The sequence below is a fragment of the Pezoporus flaviventris genome, unplaced genomic scaffold, assembly GCF_033815535.1.
Source record: "Pezoporus flaviventris isolate CSIRO_AGI_PZ_B2104156 unplaced genomic scaffold, CSIRO_AGI_Pfla_v1 ptg000129l, whole genome shotgun sequence".
In the NCBI taxonomy this organism is placed as follows: domain Eukaryota; kingdom Metazoa; phylum Chordata; class Aves; order Psittaciformes; family Psittacidae; genus Pezoporus; species Pezoporus flaviventris.
In genome coordinates, this window is record NW_026892677.1 from 4,046,509 (window position 1) to 4,064,316 (window position 17,808).

At 44.1% G+C, this 17,808-nt stretch overlaps 2 protein-coding genes across 7 annotated transcripts in view; one reads left to right on the forward strand and one right to left on the reverse strand.

Annotated features, from left to right (window-relative positions):
• The window catches only part of CTBP2 (C-terminal binding protein 2), a 139,689-nt gene extending 135,951 nt beyond the window's left edge, over positions 1 to 3,738 (forward strand). For all 6 annotated transcript variants that reach the window (XM_061478582.1, XM_061478583.1, XM_061478584.1 and 3 more), the window contains 2 exons: positions 729 to 846; positions 2,251 to 3,738. In XM_061478582.1, the coding sequence (XP_061334566.1) occupies positions 729 to 846; positions 2,251 to 2,431 (299 nt within the window). In that variant the 3' untranslated portion in view covers positions 2,432 to 3,738. The remainder of the gene's footprint in view (positions 1 to 728; positions 847 to 2,250) is intronic.
• A 1,209-nt stretch (positions 3,739 to 4,947) lies between these two features.
• Positions 4,948 to 17,808, reverse strand: part of ZRANB1 (zinc finger RANBP2-type containing 1) — a 48,052-nt gene continuing 35,191 nt past the window's right edge. Inside the window, exons 8-11 of the mRNA XM_061478578.1 lie at positions 15,600 to 15,720; positions 14,638 to 14,767; positions 9,061 to 9,290; positions 4,948 to 8,121 (exon numbers count right to left, since the gene is read on the reverse strand). Of these exons, the coding sequence (XP_061334562.1) occupies positions 7,903 to 8,121; positions 9,061 to 9,290; positions 14,638 to 14,767; positions 15,600 to 15,720 (700 nt within the window). The 3' untranslated portion in view covers positions 4,948 to 7,902. The remainder of the gene's footprint in view (positions 8,122 to 9,060; positions 9,291 to 14,637; positions 14,768 to 15,599; positions 15,721 to 17,808) is intronic.

The following is a 17,808-nucleotide window of genomic DNA, read 5'->3' on the forward strand; positions in this document are numbered from 1 at the left end:
TTGATTGAGGGGACTGGAGCCCCTCCCATATGAAGATGGGCTGAGAAAGTTGGGGCTGTTCAGCCTGGAGAAGAGAAGCTGCGTGGAGACCTCAGAGCAGCTTCCAGTATCTGAAAGGGGCCTATAGGGATGCTGAGGAGGGACTCTTCTTTAGGGACTGTAGTGACAGGACAAGGGGTAACGGGTTAAAACTTAAACAGGGGAAGTTTAGATTGGATATAAGGAGGAAATTCTTTCCTGTGAGGGTGGTGAGGCACTGGAATGGGTTGTCCAGGGAGGTTGTGAATGCTCCATCCCTGGTGGTGTTCAAGGCTAGGTTGGACAGAGCCTTGGGTGATATGGTTTAGTGTGAGGTGTCCCTGCCCACGGCAGGAGGGGCTGGAACTTGGTGATCTTAAGGTCCTTTCCAACCCTAACTATTCTATAATTATTTTTATATATATATATATATATACACACACATATACACAAACTATATATATATATACATATATATATACACACTAATAGTGTAACATATATATAGTATATGCAGTATATATACAATAACTATATATATTACAATAACTATATATATACAGACATACATATATAACACATATATATATAGTGTGTGTGTGTGTGTATGTATATATATACACATATATAAATGAAGAAATTGTGGCTTACGAGAGGATGCTAAAGCTGGGACCCTCCTGACACACACTTCCCTTTATCGCCAACTCCAGGGCGCATCCCAGAAAGCCTAAGGAACTGCGTCAATAAGGAATTCTTTGTCACGACGGCTCCGTGGTCAGTAATAGATCAGCAAGCGATCCATCCGGAGCTCAATGGTGCCGCGTACAGGTAAAGCGGGGAACAGGAGCCCTGCAGCTCCCCTGGCTGGGCCGGGGATGGGTTTGGGGCTCCGGCTCTGAAGTGAGCCTGGAAGCTCTGTAACAAAGCCCCTCTGTGCTGGCTCAGCTTGGTGGCCGAGATCCCCCTCCCTGGGGACCGCAGTCACAGCGCTGGGGTTACAAGAGATGCTTGATGTAATTGTGGGGTTAGGAAGCCTCTTGTTCCTAAAGCCTCTGTTCTGCTGGGCCAGCAGCCACTTGTACAGCACCACTGTTAGTGCCGGGACCCCCCTCCCCAGGGCCATGAGCAGGCAGATGGAACTTCTAAACCGAATTCACTGTGAGCCCAGCCCAGGTAATGGGGCAATGAGCTAGGAGCAGAACTCCACCTATAAGCCCATAGTCAGGTAGCCTCATTCCCATCTAAATCCCAGGAATTAGGGTTACTTACTGCTCCCCTTTGGATAGCTCAAAGGATGCTGATAGGAGATAGGAGATATGAGGACGTAGCTGGAGCACAGGCACCCTTCACCAGATCACCATTGCCAAAAATACTAGATACCAAAAAAACCTGCAATTCACTGGAGCAAATGCTCACTTTGACCAGCAGAATGTGTAGACCAAAACATCCACACCTGGTGAAAGCATCCCCCATGGTCCTGCTCCAAAGCACAAGGGTGATGATGCCCTTATCCTGTGATGCCCTTTACGGCCTTAATCTCTGCCTCTGCCAGGTGCTTCATCCAGGCTCAGCTCCTCCAGAGCCATGGCCCTGGAGTCCCTGTAAGCTGGTACCTGGGATCAGCTCACCCCATCCATGGGCAGGTAGAACCTTCCTTTCCCTCCACTCTTCCCTAAGGAGATGGTGGCTGGAGGGAGCTGCTTGTGGCTGGGGCCCTCAGAGGGTTTTGGCCTTGTTGCACCCTGTCACATCTTCCCTGCGCCCAGCTGGATTCTCCTTTAGCATCATGGTTTGGACCACTCACCCTGCTCTTAGGAAGGCAAATGGACTACATCCAACCCTGCTTTCCAGCTGTGCTCTCTGGTTACGTGAGGAAGATGCAGCTCACTTTCCATGGAGGGCTAACTTACAACCAGGTGTATGTGTCCAAAGGTACTCACAGGGATGCGTGAGTAAGAGCATGCTAGCGTGTGGTGCTTCAGAGAGCATGCAGGGTTATTCCTTACCCAGTTTTACAACAGAGGCTTCTTCATGGTTCAAGAACCTGTTAGGAGGTGGAGAACAAGGTGCAGTCCTGGTGTCAGAGGGGAGGACACTCACACAGAACACAGTGGAACGGGTTTAACACTCAGCTACCCCTTGTAATTTAAAAGGAAACCAGGAATGGGATCTGCCCGTTTCCTCTGTAGTCTCTGGGATGCCCAACCTGCCTCTCCATGTCCCCTCTCCCAGGTATCCGCCTGGGATGGTCAGTGTGGCACCGGGAGGAATACCAGCAGCTATGGAGGGCATCATTCCCGGCGGCATCCCTGTCACTCACAACCTCCCCACAGTGGCACATCCTTCCCAAGCGCCATCTCCGAACCAGCCCACAAAACACGGGGACAACAGGGAACATCCCAACGAGCAATAGCAGCTAATTTAAAAAGCACTCCATAAACTTAGGACCAAGAGACGTTGGAAAAGAAGTTATCCACGGACTAAAGGAAGCATTTGATACGAGATTTGTAACGTTCCTTTTGGACAGACGCATCATTGATGGTCCCCTGTTCCCCACAAGGCGACAGCAGGTCAATGGGGAGAAGGCCTGAAGAAGTCGCCTCAACTGAAGCGCTGAAAACTCAGATGTGATCCATGAATGAGCAACTTCTGTTCTTGTGTGTTCAGTTTCCTTCATCTGTGCATCAATCACATGAATAAAGAGAGATTCTTTCCCCCCCACCTTTAATTCATTGGGAAGGGCAGAGCTTCTGCACCAGCTTTCAAACCGCTGCGTTCAGCCATCGCTGCGGAGTTAACACGGATGTGGCTTCAGCCCTTTCCTTACTCCTGGATCTGGTTACCTCTCCCAACAGGAAGCATTAGGCCTGGCTTAGAGGAAAAACATCCTAATAAACATAGGGCCAGTAATGGAAGTTCTCCTGCCAGGCTTAAGCTGGGATCCATGGGATGAGGAGGGCAGAAAGGGAATGGCCACTGCCCTCCTAAGCTAAAGGAAGAACCCAACAACTGCCCCATACACTGAATAAAGTAGCTGTGCATCCACCTCTGCCCTGCAATGATGCAAGACAAAAAAAAAAAGAGTAAAAAAAAAAAAAAAAGGAAAAAAGAAAAAAAAAAGAGAGAAGAAAGTATTAAGTTTCACACTATTTGTACTCAAATATATTTTCTCAGTTTTAAATCTGCAGCTATTTTATCAAGTGGAAAGAAAAAAAAAATGAAGTCTTGAGCTGGAAAAGGGCTCAAGAATAATGTTGCATTTCCTTATGTCTCAGGAAACACTTTTTATGGTAACTTGTCAGACTGTCTCTGAACAAACCCCCCCTTTTTTAGACATGGGTAAAAGAAGTCTTCTTTTCTTCACGTGCTATTTTATACAAGAACACTTGGACCACGTGCTATTAGATGTGACTGATTTTAACAAATCCTCTTAGATTTGTATCAACTTAGTTACATGTTATACTCATAGTCTTTTGTGAAGCATCGCCTTTTTGTTTTTAAGAGATGGCCGATGTTGAGCCCTTGTATGGGTACACTCCTGTTTCTGTGACATAACAAAATACCTGAAGCTGTCCCCAGCAACCAGAAAAGAAACCACACAACCCGATGGCTATCAGCAGTATGTTTTGTTTTAGTGTGTTACCGGTCCTGTATTTGTTTCTTGTAAAGGTGGACATTTAGCGGTCAGTGCAGTTTTCAATAAAAAAAAGTGATAAAATTCCTATCATTTCCCAGGGGTCGGAGCTCTGGTTGTGCTGTGCCCTCCTCTGGAGCTCCATAGAGAGCAGGTAAGTCCTCCTTAAGTCACTGCAGTGCTCACAAGCTTGGACAACAGGTGACCATGGTCCTTGGCTTCCAGAAGTGCCATAGGGTCTTGGCTCAAGCTTGTGGGTGCAAGTTGGTTGTAAAACTGCTACTGAGGGACTTCAGTTTCTTATCCTGACACTCAGGTGGTGCTGCTTATAAGCTGGAAAGTTCTAACCTGTGAATACTTGATATTAATCACACACAGCCTCGGTGGAAAACAGCTCAGATGGTTTCTGTTAAGGTACAAAAGCAGCTATGCCCCAAACAGCATTTTGTGCATGTACTCAAGAAATGAAGCATTAAGAAAGCACACAGGAACCCAGCTGAAAACATGCCCAAGAAGGGCTGAGGCTTTGAGCCTTGCTACAGAAATACCTGCTCTTCTGATTCCACATTGCATCCATGCCAGCACACAGGGAGCTAGAGGAGACTGAAACAATACTGAAACCAAGGAGTGTCCGGGGTACAAAACTGTGTATTGTTTGCTTTAAATTAAACTGAAAACTAAAATACCAGCTTCACACACTAAAAACGAGGTCACCTTCTACAGATGAGTGACCACTTTGTGTCAGCGAGGAACAGCACATCAGTGATGACCCATGAACCTAGGAGACATCCTGAGGACACAAGAGGTTAGTTAGAGAGAAGGGGTTTGGGAAATGCTAAAATGATGGTGCAAACCAAGAGGACAAAGTTCAACTGATGTTAAGTTTTAGGGTTGTTTTAAACCAGCTGTGGTATTTTGATTTAGGTTTAACCTGAGAGATTGAGATGATCTCTCAGGCAGAAGCTCTTCCCTGTGAGGGTGCTGAGGCGCTGGCACAGGGTGCCCAGAGAAGCTGTGGCTGCCCCATCCCTGGCAGTGTTCAAGGCCAGGTTGGACACAGGGGCTTGGAGCAAGCTGCTCTAGTGGAAGGTGTCCCTGCCCGTGGCAGGGGTTGGAACTGGATGAGCTTTAAGGTCCCTTCCAACCCAAACCAGTCTGGGGTTCTGTGAAAAGTGGAAAAATGGGAAAGCAGCACTTAATAAGGGTCTCCACATGCACACAAACCCGTTTCGTTAATGGAGTAAAGACACACTAGTAACGTTTGCCATAAGCCATGCAGCAGCACTGTGGAAGAATCAGAATTACTAAATTTTAATAGATTAAAACCAAAAGAAATACAGGGATTTCCACTGAGGAATTCGTAAATAAAATCAGGGAAAAGAAAATCAACCAGCTGTAAAGGAGGTAGCAATGAAAAGCCAAGTTCTGTGCTAGGAAAGCATGTGCAATAGTACGAGGAAAGGAACACTGAGGAACCCAATTTGATGTGTATGTACTTGGCCAAGAGAGCAGAACTTGCCAGCAAGCTGCAAGGTAGCATCTGCAAATTAATCTGGTATCTATTACCCCTCAAGACTGTAATTCAAGGAGAGAACCCATTAATGTACATCAACGGTCGTGCTAGCACAAAGCAGGGGTTTGCATCTCTTTAATCTACAGGTACATGAGGTTTGGATTACTTTGATTCTGTAAAAGACACTTCACCAGTTCCAAAATGGCCTGTGAAGCGTGTTAAACCTGAACAGACCATTTTACAGCACATCAGAACAAAACAATAATGATCAAGGAAGCCAAGAGCTCTGAAGTACCAGGACTTGTCCTCTCAGACCAGAAACAGGCGAGCGTGGTGCATGCTTTCAGATAGAGCTGGACTGGCTGCACGGTGAACTTCTGCTTGATGCGGCGTTGGATGGGGACGGGGATGGCTGGGCCACAACACAGGTGCCCACACACAGCAACAGGAGGTAAGGAGAGGTGTGCTCATTGAATTGGCTCAAGGTAGGCTTTCACATTGGTTGCTCTCCCCATGTTACAAGGAAGATCCACTTCCTTCAACAGAACAGTACTACAGAAAGCAAAGGGTGGGTGGGATGTTAACACTGCACAGTGTTTTGCGTACCCCTCGAAGGAGCCTACTGAAGGCAGGAGCTGCTCCTGCTGTCCATTCAAATGGTCTGCCCAGGGAAGCTGCTCCTGGGTAAGCTCAGATCTGAATTCACAGTGATCTGGCTCCTGAGTAAGAACTAAAGCTGACGTGCTTAAGTCCTGACCTAGAAGGACCTCCACAGCCTCGCACTGGGCTGTGCCACAACACCATCAGCTCAGATCACAGGAATTCTCATCCCAGCTTACTCCACGTTCAGCTCCCCTGACAGAAACTCTGCATCCTCAGCTAGACAAAGTGTAAAGGGATTTCGGTGCAAGGGAAGAAAAAGGATGAAATAAAAATATACCAATTTAGAAAGCAAACTTCAAACAGGACCATAAGCTGGTGAGGAACCTCTTTAGTATCTGCGGTTCTGTTCAGCTCGGGCAGATCACACGTACATCGCAGATAAGCATGCATTCTTCAACCTGAAAACTTGTGCATGCACCCATCAGAGGGGATCTAATGGCCAAAAATAAAAGGTGAAGACATTTCATCATAAACCAAAAGGGAATCTGTGATGGGACAATTGCTAAGTTAATACAGTACTTCATTCTCTCTATACTTTTGGTGTCATCACCAAGTTTCCGTCAGAGTTGTGCACATTTCAACACCATCTAAGCAGCATTTGGAAGAAAAAGCAGCAAGTTCCTCAGGGTTTCCATAGCTCTGAACTACATAAAAATAGGTGCTATGGGGCTTCTTTCCAAATTCTAAATGAAAACAAATCTCAGCTACGGCAAAATTCCTTAGTCAACCACCACACCATCCAAAGTGCTTTTCAAGCCAACCTGAATTGCACTACGTAAAAACTGGCATTAACCTTTAGTGTTGGAAGTGAGATTTTTAGATCAGCTTTATCCATTACAGGTTACATGGCTAAAGTTATCAAATATAATAAAATTTCTACTTGGAGAATATACTCTGAACTTACAGTCTTAGGAACCTACAGAAGTTTAAGTATGGCCACATCAATCAACATGCAAGAAATTCCCAGGTTTACAGGCTGAGAAATATATAACACAGTGCTTTTAAAAACAACTTTTTAGCATAGATTCGTCTTTTTAATCAGAACTGCCAAGTGTGTTCTCATCACTACATTTCCTGACCAAGGAGTAACCCTTTAGAAAGGTGTTCTTTCATTTGCAGCAATGTCTATGTTGGTGAGTGAAGAAATGATTATATGAGAAAGAGTTTGTATCACAGCAAGATGGAGTTCTGGCAACATGAAACTCAACTCGTGTCCGAGTTCTCCAATTTCACATATTTATGTTTAGTGTATGCTTACTAGAATCAAATCCCCATATTTTAGGTCACTTCTCTGAATAAATATTCTTAGGTATACTGAAAGGAACCTACTCACTATTAGAAGTTAAAAATAAAAGCAAATAAAAGAGAAACCCAAACCAAAACCTTTTTCAGGAGACAAATCATTTCACTCAAGGAAAAATTTAGCTTCTCTTCCAGTTTGTTCCGTAGAGTTTTATTATATGGGCACAGCAGTAACTAAGGGATTAGTAAAGTAATGAATGGATTTTTGCTTATGTCTTGCTGTGGAGATTTTGTGCAAACCAAAAAGAGAAAACCTCACCGTCTGACCTGGGCACGAGTGAGATTTCACATCAAAGGGCCTGGCAAAGGAAATGGGTCAGAGTAGCTAAAAGGTGATGCAGAATACCAAGTTCTACTGCAAAAGAACCTTGGAAGGAAGAGATCCATCTATAACATGTGCTTTCCTAAGTGCCCTTCTTCGCAAGATTTCGTCGCAATGATTAAGATGCTGGTATACTCTTCCTATTACACAACCTCTTACACAACCACATGCGGGACATTTATAGACAGATTTACAATCAGAAAGAAAAAGGTTTCTTTCTTTTCCATCTTGATAATAAAATTAGGTGGGTTTTGTTTCTATACAAACTGTAGTCCAGCCCATTTTGCTCTCTTCACGCAGCAGATGAGCTTTAGACTCTCTCCGTGCTGGTTAGAAAAATCCTTTCCAGCACTTTTCCCCTAGAATGGGGTCGTTCCACAATGAACTGCTAGAGCACAATGCTAACTCCGGCTCAGACACCCTGTGCTGGTCGCTTTCTGTTCCATTTCTTCATTCATCATCATCATCCTCATCTTCCTCGCCATCGGAAAGGGATGTACACGGGCGGATCTGTCGGTAGCGATCGAGCCACTTCTCCACCATCTGGGTGACCAGCGGATGGTTGCGCCTGCGAGAGCTTTTCTGCATTGCCACGAGGACCCCTCCTTCTGTCACACAGCAGTCCAGCCACTCCCGAAGCAGCTTTTCCTGCTGCTCCTCATTCCCTATCTTTGGGGGAGAGAAAACAGATTGAGGCTTGAAACATCAAAACCAGCTTCAAGAGAGCCACCTGCGATACTCTGATATACCCAGGCCAAGGAGGGGAGCAATGTGGCTCCTTTTCAAAGCTTAGCAAACCACTGCAGCCAAGAGTCGGAGCCAAACACTGATGCATGCTGTGTTTTAACCAAAATGTGAGGGTTCTGCACATGTTCTCCAGCTTTTCTTCCCTTCTAAAGCCTTCACAGTGTGTTCCCAATACAGCCTTCCTATATTTAAGCTAATTATTTATGGTAGGCACCACAGGAGGGTAAGTCCTAAAAGCCTTCTGGCTTTACAAAGCAGTGTTTGGGGGCCTAACGGTTCTTGACATGAAAGCCTCCCTCTTGTAAGACATAGTAAATCTGGGAATTACTAAAAAATACCCCTCTCTAGACATAAACTCCATATTCTTTCTCCTTTAACTACAGGAGAATGCAATAACTTCGTGTTTTCCAACCCTCCCTTCCCCCACGCACACACTTCACTGAAGCGTGTTCACTATCTTTATAGTTATTCAAGAAGAAATGAGTTGAACTGCATTAGAAAGAGGTAGAAGAGGCTGTTATTACTGGCCTATATTTGTGCTGCATCCTTTTAAGGAAAAAAAGTCTATTTTAGTCTCACATTAGTGAGAGAATCCTTATTTCTGGATCCTCTTCACTTGTATTCACATGCACTGAAGTTACATTCAATTTCCAGAGCTATAAATGAGCAAATTAGTGGGAAATATCTTTCAGAATCCCCTCAAATGATGGCGAAGTATCAAACAAACAGAACCACACACTCTCTGTAGTTCTCTGAACTGCAGAGCCCTGTGGGGCTACAGACATTGCTAAGGCCATAGTTTCATAAGCACCCATGACAAAGGCTACCAGCCCCTGTGGTACTTCTAAGGTTACTTCTTACCTCTTGAGCAGAAAGGAAGTGAATGTGCAATAATTTCCTCTCGCTGTCCACTAAGGGTAGAAAAGTAACAGTAACATCGTCGTCAGTGTTCAAGTTAGCACCAGCACCACGATTGCCATAACCATCGTTCTCCATGGCAACCAGAGCAGAGAAATGGCCCCTTGTGTAGCCCAGAGCAATAGGACTTTTCCAACAAAAACTCTGTTCCCATAACAAAGGCAAATACACACCTATGAGAAATTAAAAGAAAGGGTGAGATTCAGAACTGCAGCATTCAACAGTGAGTAATTTTCATACAAAACTTTTGCTTTTGGCTAAAAGCAGCAAGTTACAAACACTTGGGGGACCCTAACACAAGAGGGACGTGGAGCTGTTGGAGTGACTGCAGAGGAGGCCACGGAGATGCTGCGAGGGCTGAAGCAGCTCTGCTCTGGAGCCAGGCTGAGAGAGCTGGGCTGGGTCAGCCTGGAGAAGAGAAGGCTCCTGAAGGGGAGACCTCAGAGCAGCTCCAGTGCCTGAAGGGGCTGCAGGAAAGCTGGAGAGGGGCTTGGGACAAGGGCCTGTAGGGACAGGCCAAGGGGAATGGCTTTAACCTGCCAGAGGGGAGACTGAGATGAGCTCTTGGGCAGAAGCTCTTCCCTGGGAGGGTGCTGAGGCGCTGGCACAGGGTGCCCAGAGAAGCTGTGGCTGCCCCATCCCTGGCAGTGTTCAAGGCCAGGTTGGACACAGGGGCTTGGAGCAAGCTGCTCTAGTGGAAGGTGTCCCTGCCCGTGGCAGGGGTTGGAGCTGGGTGAGCTTTAAGGTCCCTTCCAACACAAACCAGGCTGGGATTTAAAGCATACTTGGTTTGGTCAACACTCATACAGGTCACACTTTACAGTACAGCTCATTATTATGAGGTTAACATGAGATTAGTAAAGTATCTCCACAACAGTACAAGTATAGACATCAAAGCCATTACAATTCCAACCGATACCCCATTCCCTAAAATCTGTAGTATAGTGATGAACAAAACACAAGGGTAGAAAAGCAGTCTTATATTTGGCAACTCTTCTTAAAAAGAAAGATGTATAATGAAAAAGGAATGAGATTGTGGATCACAGAAATGAAAGCTCAGGCAGCTGTCTATTTTTACCAGAACACAAATTCCACCATCTGCTTACAAAACTTATTATTAAAATAAGTTACTGCACTGAATGCTATTCAGCCTCTAAGCATGTGGCTCATCCCAGAGACAACAGGACTTCTTACAAACGCTGTATTCACAGATTAAATTAAGCCACATCAATTCTCATCTCTAGCCTCCATAAATAACTGAAGAGCACACCAAAAGCTAAGACTGTTTTACTCAGGCCACTGATGTCACTGACTCTGGAAGAAACTGCACTTTTCCTCCTCATTTTCAGCAGTAAAGACAGTAATTTCCATGAAGTCTCAAAACTCACAATCCTTTCTTCTAGGAACAGAACTAGTTCTTGCTGTGTTCTGCTGCAAGACAGCTTCAGCAGGAGCAGTCCTTACCTTGTGACAGCTTAAAAATAGCCATGCATAAACTTAAGTGCACATGTAGCATAGCAACCTCTCCTCGTACAGCTGCTGCCAGCAAGTTGGGAACAGGCACTGCAGCAAAACAAGGCACTTCACTTCTCCTCCAGCATCCATGGAGATGGAAGGGCAGCGCTAAAAATGGAAATCTCAAGCAGGGGGGCTGGTCTGGGGTTTTATTTAAGTTTAGAACTTATTTTGCTGAAATAAAAATTAGTGGGGGCTAGTGATAAGTATTTGTCCCCTGTTCTTGAACTGGTAATCAAGAAACATCTAAAAGTCTATTTCTTTTAGATTAAGGTTCACACAAGTTTTTACACCATCCAGATCCAGGAACAAACCCATTTAATGCCTTCTCGGTGCTTCCTTCCTCCCATTCCCATTACAGTGACATCTCACTGTAATCCAGTGCTAAACACTGGATGCAGAAGGGGTAAGTGTTAACTAGAACATTTCAAGCCTTTACATTTAGGGAAAGGACCAAACATCTGGTCAAAATCCAAAGTTACGCTGGAGACAACACACTAACAGTCAAATGTAATGAAAACCACCTCAATTCCCGGCAATTCATTCTGCAGGCACACTCAGAGAAGCAACTTCATAAACATTTTTCCCATCTTCAGCATCAAACATCAGCAAAACGATCAAGCAGCAAGGGTTGGAAACAAATTCATTTATACTATACGCTTCATTTTAATATGACTGTGTTTTCTATATACATGTTTGTTAGCTTACTGAGGCCTTTCAGAACCGAGGGCATCAGCACCCTCAAGACGACCACTTATCCCTCCTCTTCAAAAACTTACAATCACAGAATCCCAGCCTGGTTTGTGTTGGAAGGGACCTTAAAGCTCATCCAGCTCCAACCCCTGCCACGGGGAGGGACACCTTCCACTAGAGCAGCTTGCTCCAAGCCCCTGTGTCCAGCCTGGCCTTGAACACTGCCAGGGATGGGGCAGCCACAGCTTCTCTGGGCACCCTGTGCCAGCGCCTCAGCACCCTCACAGGGAAGAGCTTCTGCCTAAGAGCTCATCTCAGTCTCCCCTCTGTCAGGTTAAAGCCACTCCCCTTGTCCTGTCCCTACAGGCTCTTGTCCAAAGCCCCTCTCCAGGTTTCTTGTAGCCCCTTTAGGCACTGGATGACTGTTATAAAGGCTTCCCTGAGCCTTCTCTTTTCCAGGCTGAACAAGCCCAAGAACCCCCAGTCTCTCTTTCCTCTTTCTTTCTTGGTCAGTATGATCTCAAACAGTGACCGGGTGCAAGCCAAAGAAGCCCAAGCACTCCTCCAACCTTCACTAAGGGGCACGTGCTAAGCAAAGCTCACACACAAGCCCAGAACAGCAAGCCTTGGACTATTTACAGTAGGCTTGTCTTGGCAGCACACACTACTCTGAGCCTGGTGGCTGTCTGGTTTCAGCTGTGCTGCTGAATTAGCACAACATTAACCACGGAAATGTGGCTGGACAGGGACAGAACTCCAGGTAATGTGACACAGGACTCCCTGGTTCACCTGCTCACAGTGGTGTGTGTTCCCAGGGATGGATGGAAGCAGCCTGTGACAAGCAATCACAAGTCAAATATTTGTCAGGCTGAATTCCTGGAAACCCACATCTAGGAAAAGGTTGTTCCACAGAGCAAGGAAACAATCCCAGCATATCCAGGCCATGTAACACTTGTCTGCCTCAAAGGCCAACCTATGAAATAAAACCATTTCACAACCACTCAGCCTTTGAATTAAAAGCAATGCAAACTTGAAGTGTCAGTTCTATATCACATGAATAACTGCTCCTTCCCAGCCTGTCCCTTCATCAGCTCAAATAGAAGAAAACTGTCACGTGTAACTACAAAACCTACCAAATTTTTACACTCTTCAACAAAGTATTTCATTTCCTCACATGTAAATTTAGGGCAGTGACAAAACTTGGAAGACAAACAGCTTCTCAGGTTATAACAGGTTACACATTTGACATTAACTCCACAGATTGGAATTCTTCTGTACATAATGGGTTTGCCTTCTTCCAAAGTTAGCATGTTTTTTTAACACCAGAAAAATAGATGTTTTAGATAGATAATAGACAGCAGATAGAAATAGATAGATAATAGAATAGAAAAATAGATAGTAGAAGTCCTCTACTAATGTGTAAATCACAGTGATGCACTGGTGAAAACACCTGTAGGACAGTCATGAAACAGATAATACTCAAAGCCAGGAAGATGAACTATGGGCAAAGCAAGCACCCAAACACCCTATAACACAGCTTAACTTCAGGCACTAGAACTGCTCTCAGGTCTCCCCTTCAGGAGCCTTCTCTTCTCCAGGCTGACCCAGCCCAGCTCTCCCAGCCTGGCTCCAGAGCAGAGCTGCTCCAGCCCTCGCAGCATCTCCGTGGCCTCCTCTGCACTCACTCCAACAGCTCCACGTCCCTCTTGTGCTGCTGCCCCAGAGCTGGATCAGGACTGCAGGGGGGTCTCCCCAGAGAGCAGCAGAGGGGCAGGATCCCCTCCCTGAGCTGCTGCTCACGCTGTGGGGGTGCAGCCCAGCACACAGGTGGGGGTTCAAGCATCTAATACAGAGTAAAATCACCCAAACACATATTTAACATGCAAAATAGAACACACGTCTTCTACAAACATACATTTAAGGAAAACTGGACTGAGTTAGATCTTTGTATTTATGTTATGGATAGTTGGGCTGTTTGCTCAAAAAACTGGGAGGAGAAATGGTCAGAAAGAACCTGATCAAGCTATGCAAAATTATAGCACTACTTCAGAAACAGGTCAGTATCACACTTGCTGTAAAGTGTGAACTACTGGAACACATAAATTTTTATGACTTCATTTTAACTACATCATGGAATTCACCTTTTTTTTTGCAGAAAGTGAGATTTATGTAGAACCCTACGATGGTTTGTGTTGGAAGGGACCTTAAAGCTCATCAAGCTCCAACCCCTGCCATGGGCAGGGACACCTTCCACTAGAGCAGCTTGCTCCAAGCCCCTGTGTCCAACCTGGCCTTGAACACTGCCAGGGATGGGGCAGCCACAGCTTCCCTGGGCACCCTGTGCCAGCGCCTCAGCACCCTCACAGGGAAGAGCTTCTGCCTAAGAGCTCATCTCAGTCTCCCCTCTGTCAAGTTAAAGCCGTTCCCCTTGTTCTATCACTACATGCCTTTGTCAAAAGTCTCTCCTAACTAAATTACCTATTATTTTACCTCATATAACTGTTGCTAGAGCATTTATGAACAGAATTCCCTCCTTCTCAGCCCCTATAGTGTACATTCAATTTTCCATCTCTTACTTTAATCAACTACCAAAAAACCCTTCATCTTTATCATTCTCTACCCTACTTTACCTTCTCTACCCTTCTTGCCCCTTGTTTTAAGGGTGGCTACTTTTCGCTGCTCTTAAGGGCCACTTCACCGTCACCTCCCACACTGCTGTGGAGTGATGAGACACTGCCCTTCACCCTGGAAATGACAGCCAGCAGGTACCACCATCTCTCTGGTGAGAAAGTTGTCAGTGCAAAGTCCTTCTGCCTGCCTCACTCCCAGCTTTATGAGCCTCCTTCAGGAAATGCTTAATGCAGTGTAGTTTCCAGAATCATACAATCACAGAACAGTTTGTGTTGGAAAGGACCTTAAGATCATCCAGTTCCAACTCCCTGCCATGAACATTTACAGCCACTAGTACCACAACAGAATGGCATTTGAAATCTCATTCAAAGCTCTTGTGTCATACAGCAGACAATTTTTGATATGTTTTTCACAATCACAGCATTTTATATAAATTATAGACTAATAGCATGTTGAGTGGAAGTCAAAACACATTTTTACTCTGCCTACAGGCAGCATTCCCACTATACAATGAAAACCTGCAAGTCTGAAGGGACTGTTTTGTTCTTTTTAATAGCTAATGAATATTACCTGCAACAGAATCCCATTCTGTTCCACTCAGTTGCTTAATGCCACTCTCCTTTCAACTTCCTTTATGATTTATAGTTCTTTTAAAGGGGAATTTGAAACCAAAAAGCTTACCTTGAAAGCGGGTATATCCTAATGTTTCTCCTCGGAAACTCTTATAGTATTTTACTCCATAAACTATAATTGGTCTTCTAAGAATATGTGCAAGTACAAAAATGTGTGTCTGCTCCAAACTCGCTCCAGGCTGAAGCAAACACAAAGAAAAGACATTACTTGAAACAGAACTTATCTTTTACTTTGAAATACAGGCTCCAATTTGAGATAGAAAATGCTTTTAAGAGAGATGCAACTTTGACAGGGAAAATGAAAGACTGGAAGACTATTACATATCAGTTAGAAAAAAGCAAAAACATTGCAGCTTGCACAGGAACTTAATCTGTCAGTAGTAATTATTTGTCCCATTGCCCAGATTCAATCTAATGTATTTAATTCCCCAGTTAGATGTGAAATTCTATGTAATGCAATAGTAAAGATAACAGTAATTCACTCAGAGGACAGGTTAAGGGAAATAACCTTTTGATGACAGGAAAAGAGCACATCCAAAACCAATCACAAGAAAAAAGCACTAAAATCATGGTTATACGTAAAAGGAGGACTAAAAATATCCCAACATTTGGAAGCTTACAGGAATGTAAATCTCCTTTTGGAGGAGAATGTAATATAGCAGCTTGCTGAAGTTTAAGCAGTGTAAGCTTAGATTTGAAGGAATGTTCTAATAGTAAGTGTAGTAGGAACTAGGATCAGAACACAAAACAGATAATTCTGTATCTGTTTATTCTATACTGACACCAGAAGACCCATACTTTGTCTGTACTGCTTAATGGTAAGCTCCAAAAATCAGGATTTTAAATGAAGCTTTCCATCCTGGCAGAAGAGTCTACCCAGTCATGCTTTAACATTGCTGGCTTAAGAGGAATTCTTTCTTATTACATGAAGAACAATTCAAGTTGTTAGAATTTCTCTTCAGAGATTAAAACAGCCCATCTAACAGCCATCTTCTGAAGCAGTTTTCATACCTGACTCGCAAGAGAGAGTATGAATGCCCAATCTTCCTGCCACTGTTCCTCTCGCAATGAGAAATGTAAACCAAAGCTTTGGGAATACCACGATTCCCACTCTTTCCAGCGTGTGTAGAACCTGAAATGTTAGGGAGAGAGAAAAAGGGTACAGAAAAATAATTACTCAGTCACCATATACATGTGATAGCAATACTCAACCCTTGTAATCCTTTATCCCAAGTCCATAAAGAAGAGGGAAAGAAAGAGAGCGTATATGTCAGGAAAACTGGATTGTTTTATTTTTAACCTTCAGGAGACTCCACTTGGTAATTCTCATTGAAGAAATCACTTGGGGTCACAATGCCTACAGCAAACACACTGCAATAGATGCCAGCTCCTAACAGGCTTCTGGCTAGTTTGGTACTCCTCGTAATAGGTCTTTTGAAGCCTTATTTAGGCTTATGTAAGTGTTGATGCACAGGGAACATAACTCAGATGCCCTATTTCACATAAGAGGAACTGCTTATTCTGCTCACACAAACAGTACAAGTACTTTCTATTGCTGACCATATCATGAGCCAGTTAACTCCAAAGTACTCATGTAAATGCTCCGTTCCTGGCAGTGCTCAAGGCCAGGCTGGACAGAGCCTTGGGCGACATGGTCTAGCATGAGGCATCCCTGCCCGTGGCAGGGGTTTGGAACTGAATGATCTTAAGGTCCTTTCCAACCCAAGCCATTCTAGGATTCTATCAACTTCAAACATGGTTTGAAGGCCGAAGCCGGTTTATATCAGGTTTTGGAGCAAAGAGCATGGTCATTTCACATCATATGGAATAGTTATAAAGCGGCATAAATAAGAAATGATATAGCAAACGGGATTGATCAGGTTTAGACTGATTAAAGTCACAAGACTTCTAGATTTCAGTTAAAATTATCATTTTTGTACACTAGCTTAGTCCCAGTGTTTTATATTCCTTAATCAATTCCAAAGAAAAATAACCTACACATTAAAAAGCAGCTTCTGGCTTTCTAGAGTTTTAAACTCAGGCTGATCACCGCACTATAGAAAGGCCACAACTTCACACTGGGAACATGGATTTAGTGAAGAGTGCTAAGCCAACTCGGAAACAATGGCCTTTACTGTGAACACAAAGAAACCATTCTGAAGTTCAGCTTATTAAAAAAAGTCATTGAAATGAACTCATTTAATTAAAATCTGACAAAATTAACAAGCAGGGAGTGTGTGTGGAAAAAACCTTCCCTCTGCTTTCAGTAAAGATGTTATCATCCTAAAACCCTGGCGCATGGAACAGCCATCACCAACCAGGTTGGCTTCCCAAGTAGAACTCAAACCTCTGCATGGCTTAAAAGACCCATTAGTAAGACATTTTGACAGGTCTATGTGCTCACTCACTGTAATTCATCCACAGGGAATCTTCTGGATCCACATTCCAGTTCCTAGCCAAATACATCAACTGCTTCCCTCTTTGCAGCTGAGAGTTATCTTGCCTGTTTCCCCCAGGAAATCTCTAAGCAAACACCTTGTGCTAAATGAATCAAATGTCAGGTCTCCTGAAAGGAGGACACAGAGAGCAAGAGCACACAAGGAAAAAAGAAAAAGACAATGGAAGAACTGAAAAAAAAGCCCAAAAGAACTACTGTGAAAACATAATCCTAAAGAAGTTTCTTCTTTGAGTTAGTCAGCCATAGACACAGTTACCTACAGATGTTCACAGCCTTGCAGACACAAGTCACAGCTCAAGGTTTTAATCTCATTTAAAAGAGAGTTTTCAGGTTTAACACAAGTGAGCCTCTTCTCCACCAGAAGCTAATGGCAGAATACAAAAAGGGACAAAGAACACACTTATGCATAAACTAAAGTAGTGTAGTGATTTCAAAGGTGAGTTGGAAAAGGCTCCACAGACCAGAGCCCCTGGGAACTGCACTACTGAGCTTCCTCTGGGTACCAGACACTGGAATGTCTCTAGAAAATAGATTCTCCTTTGTTCAGCATCTAAACAAAAGTAACAAAAAGCAGCCAAACGAGGTACATGAATGTTCTGTGTCTGACTATAAAAAAAAACATTTTTAAGCATCTTGTGAAGGCTTTGAAGATCAATTCCACAAGATGAAAGTCAAAGCATACTCTTGTTGAGACTAGTGACTGCATTTAAGAGCCTATTCCTTCAACACCTATGATTCAAGCTAGTGATGATAATATCACTT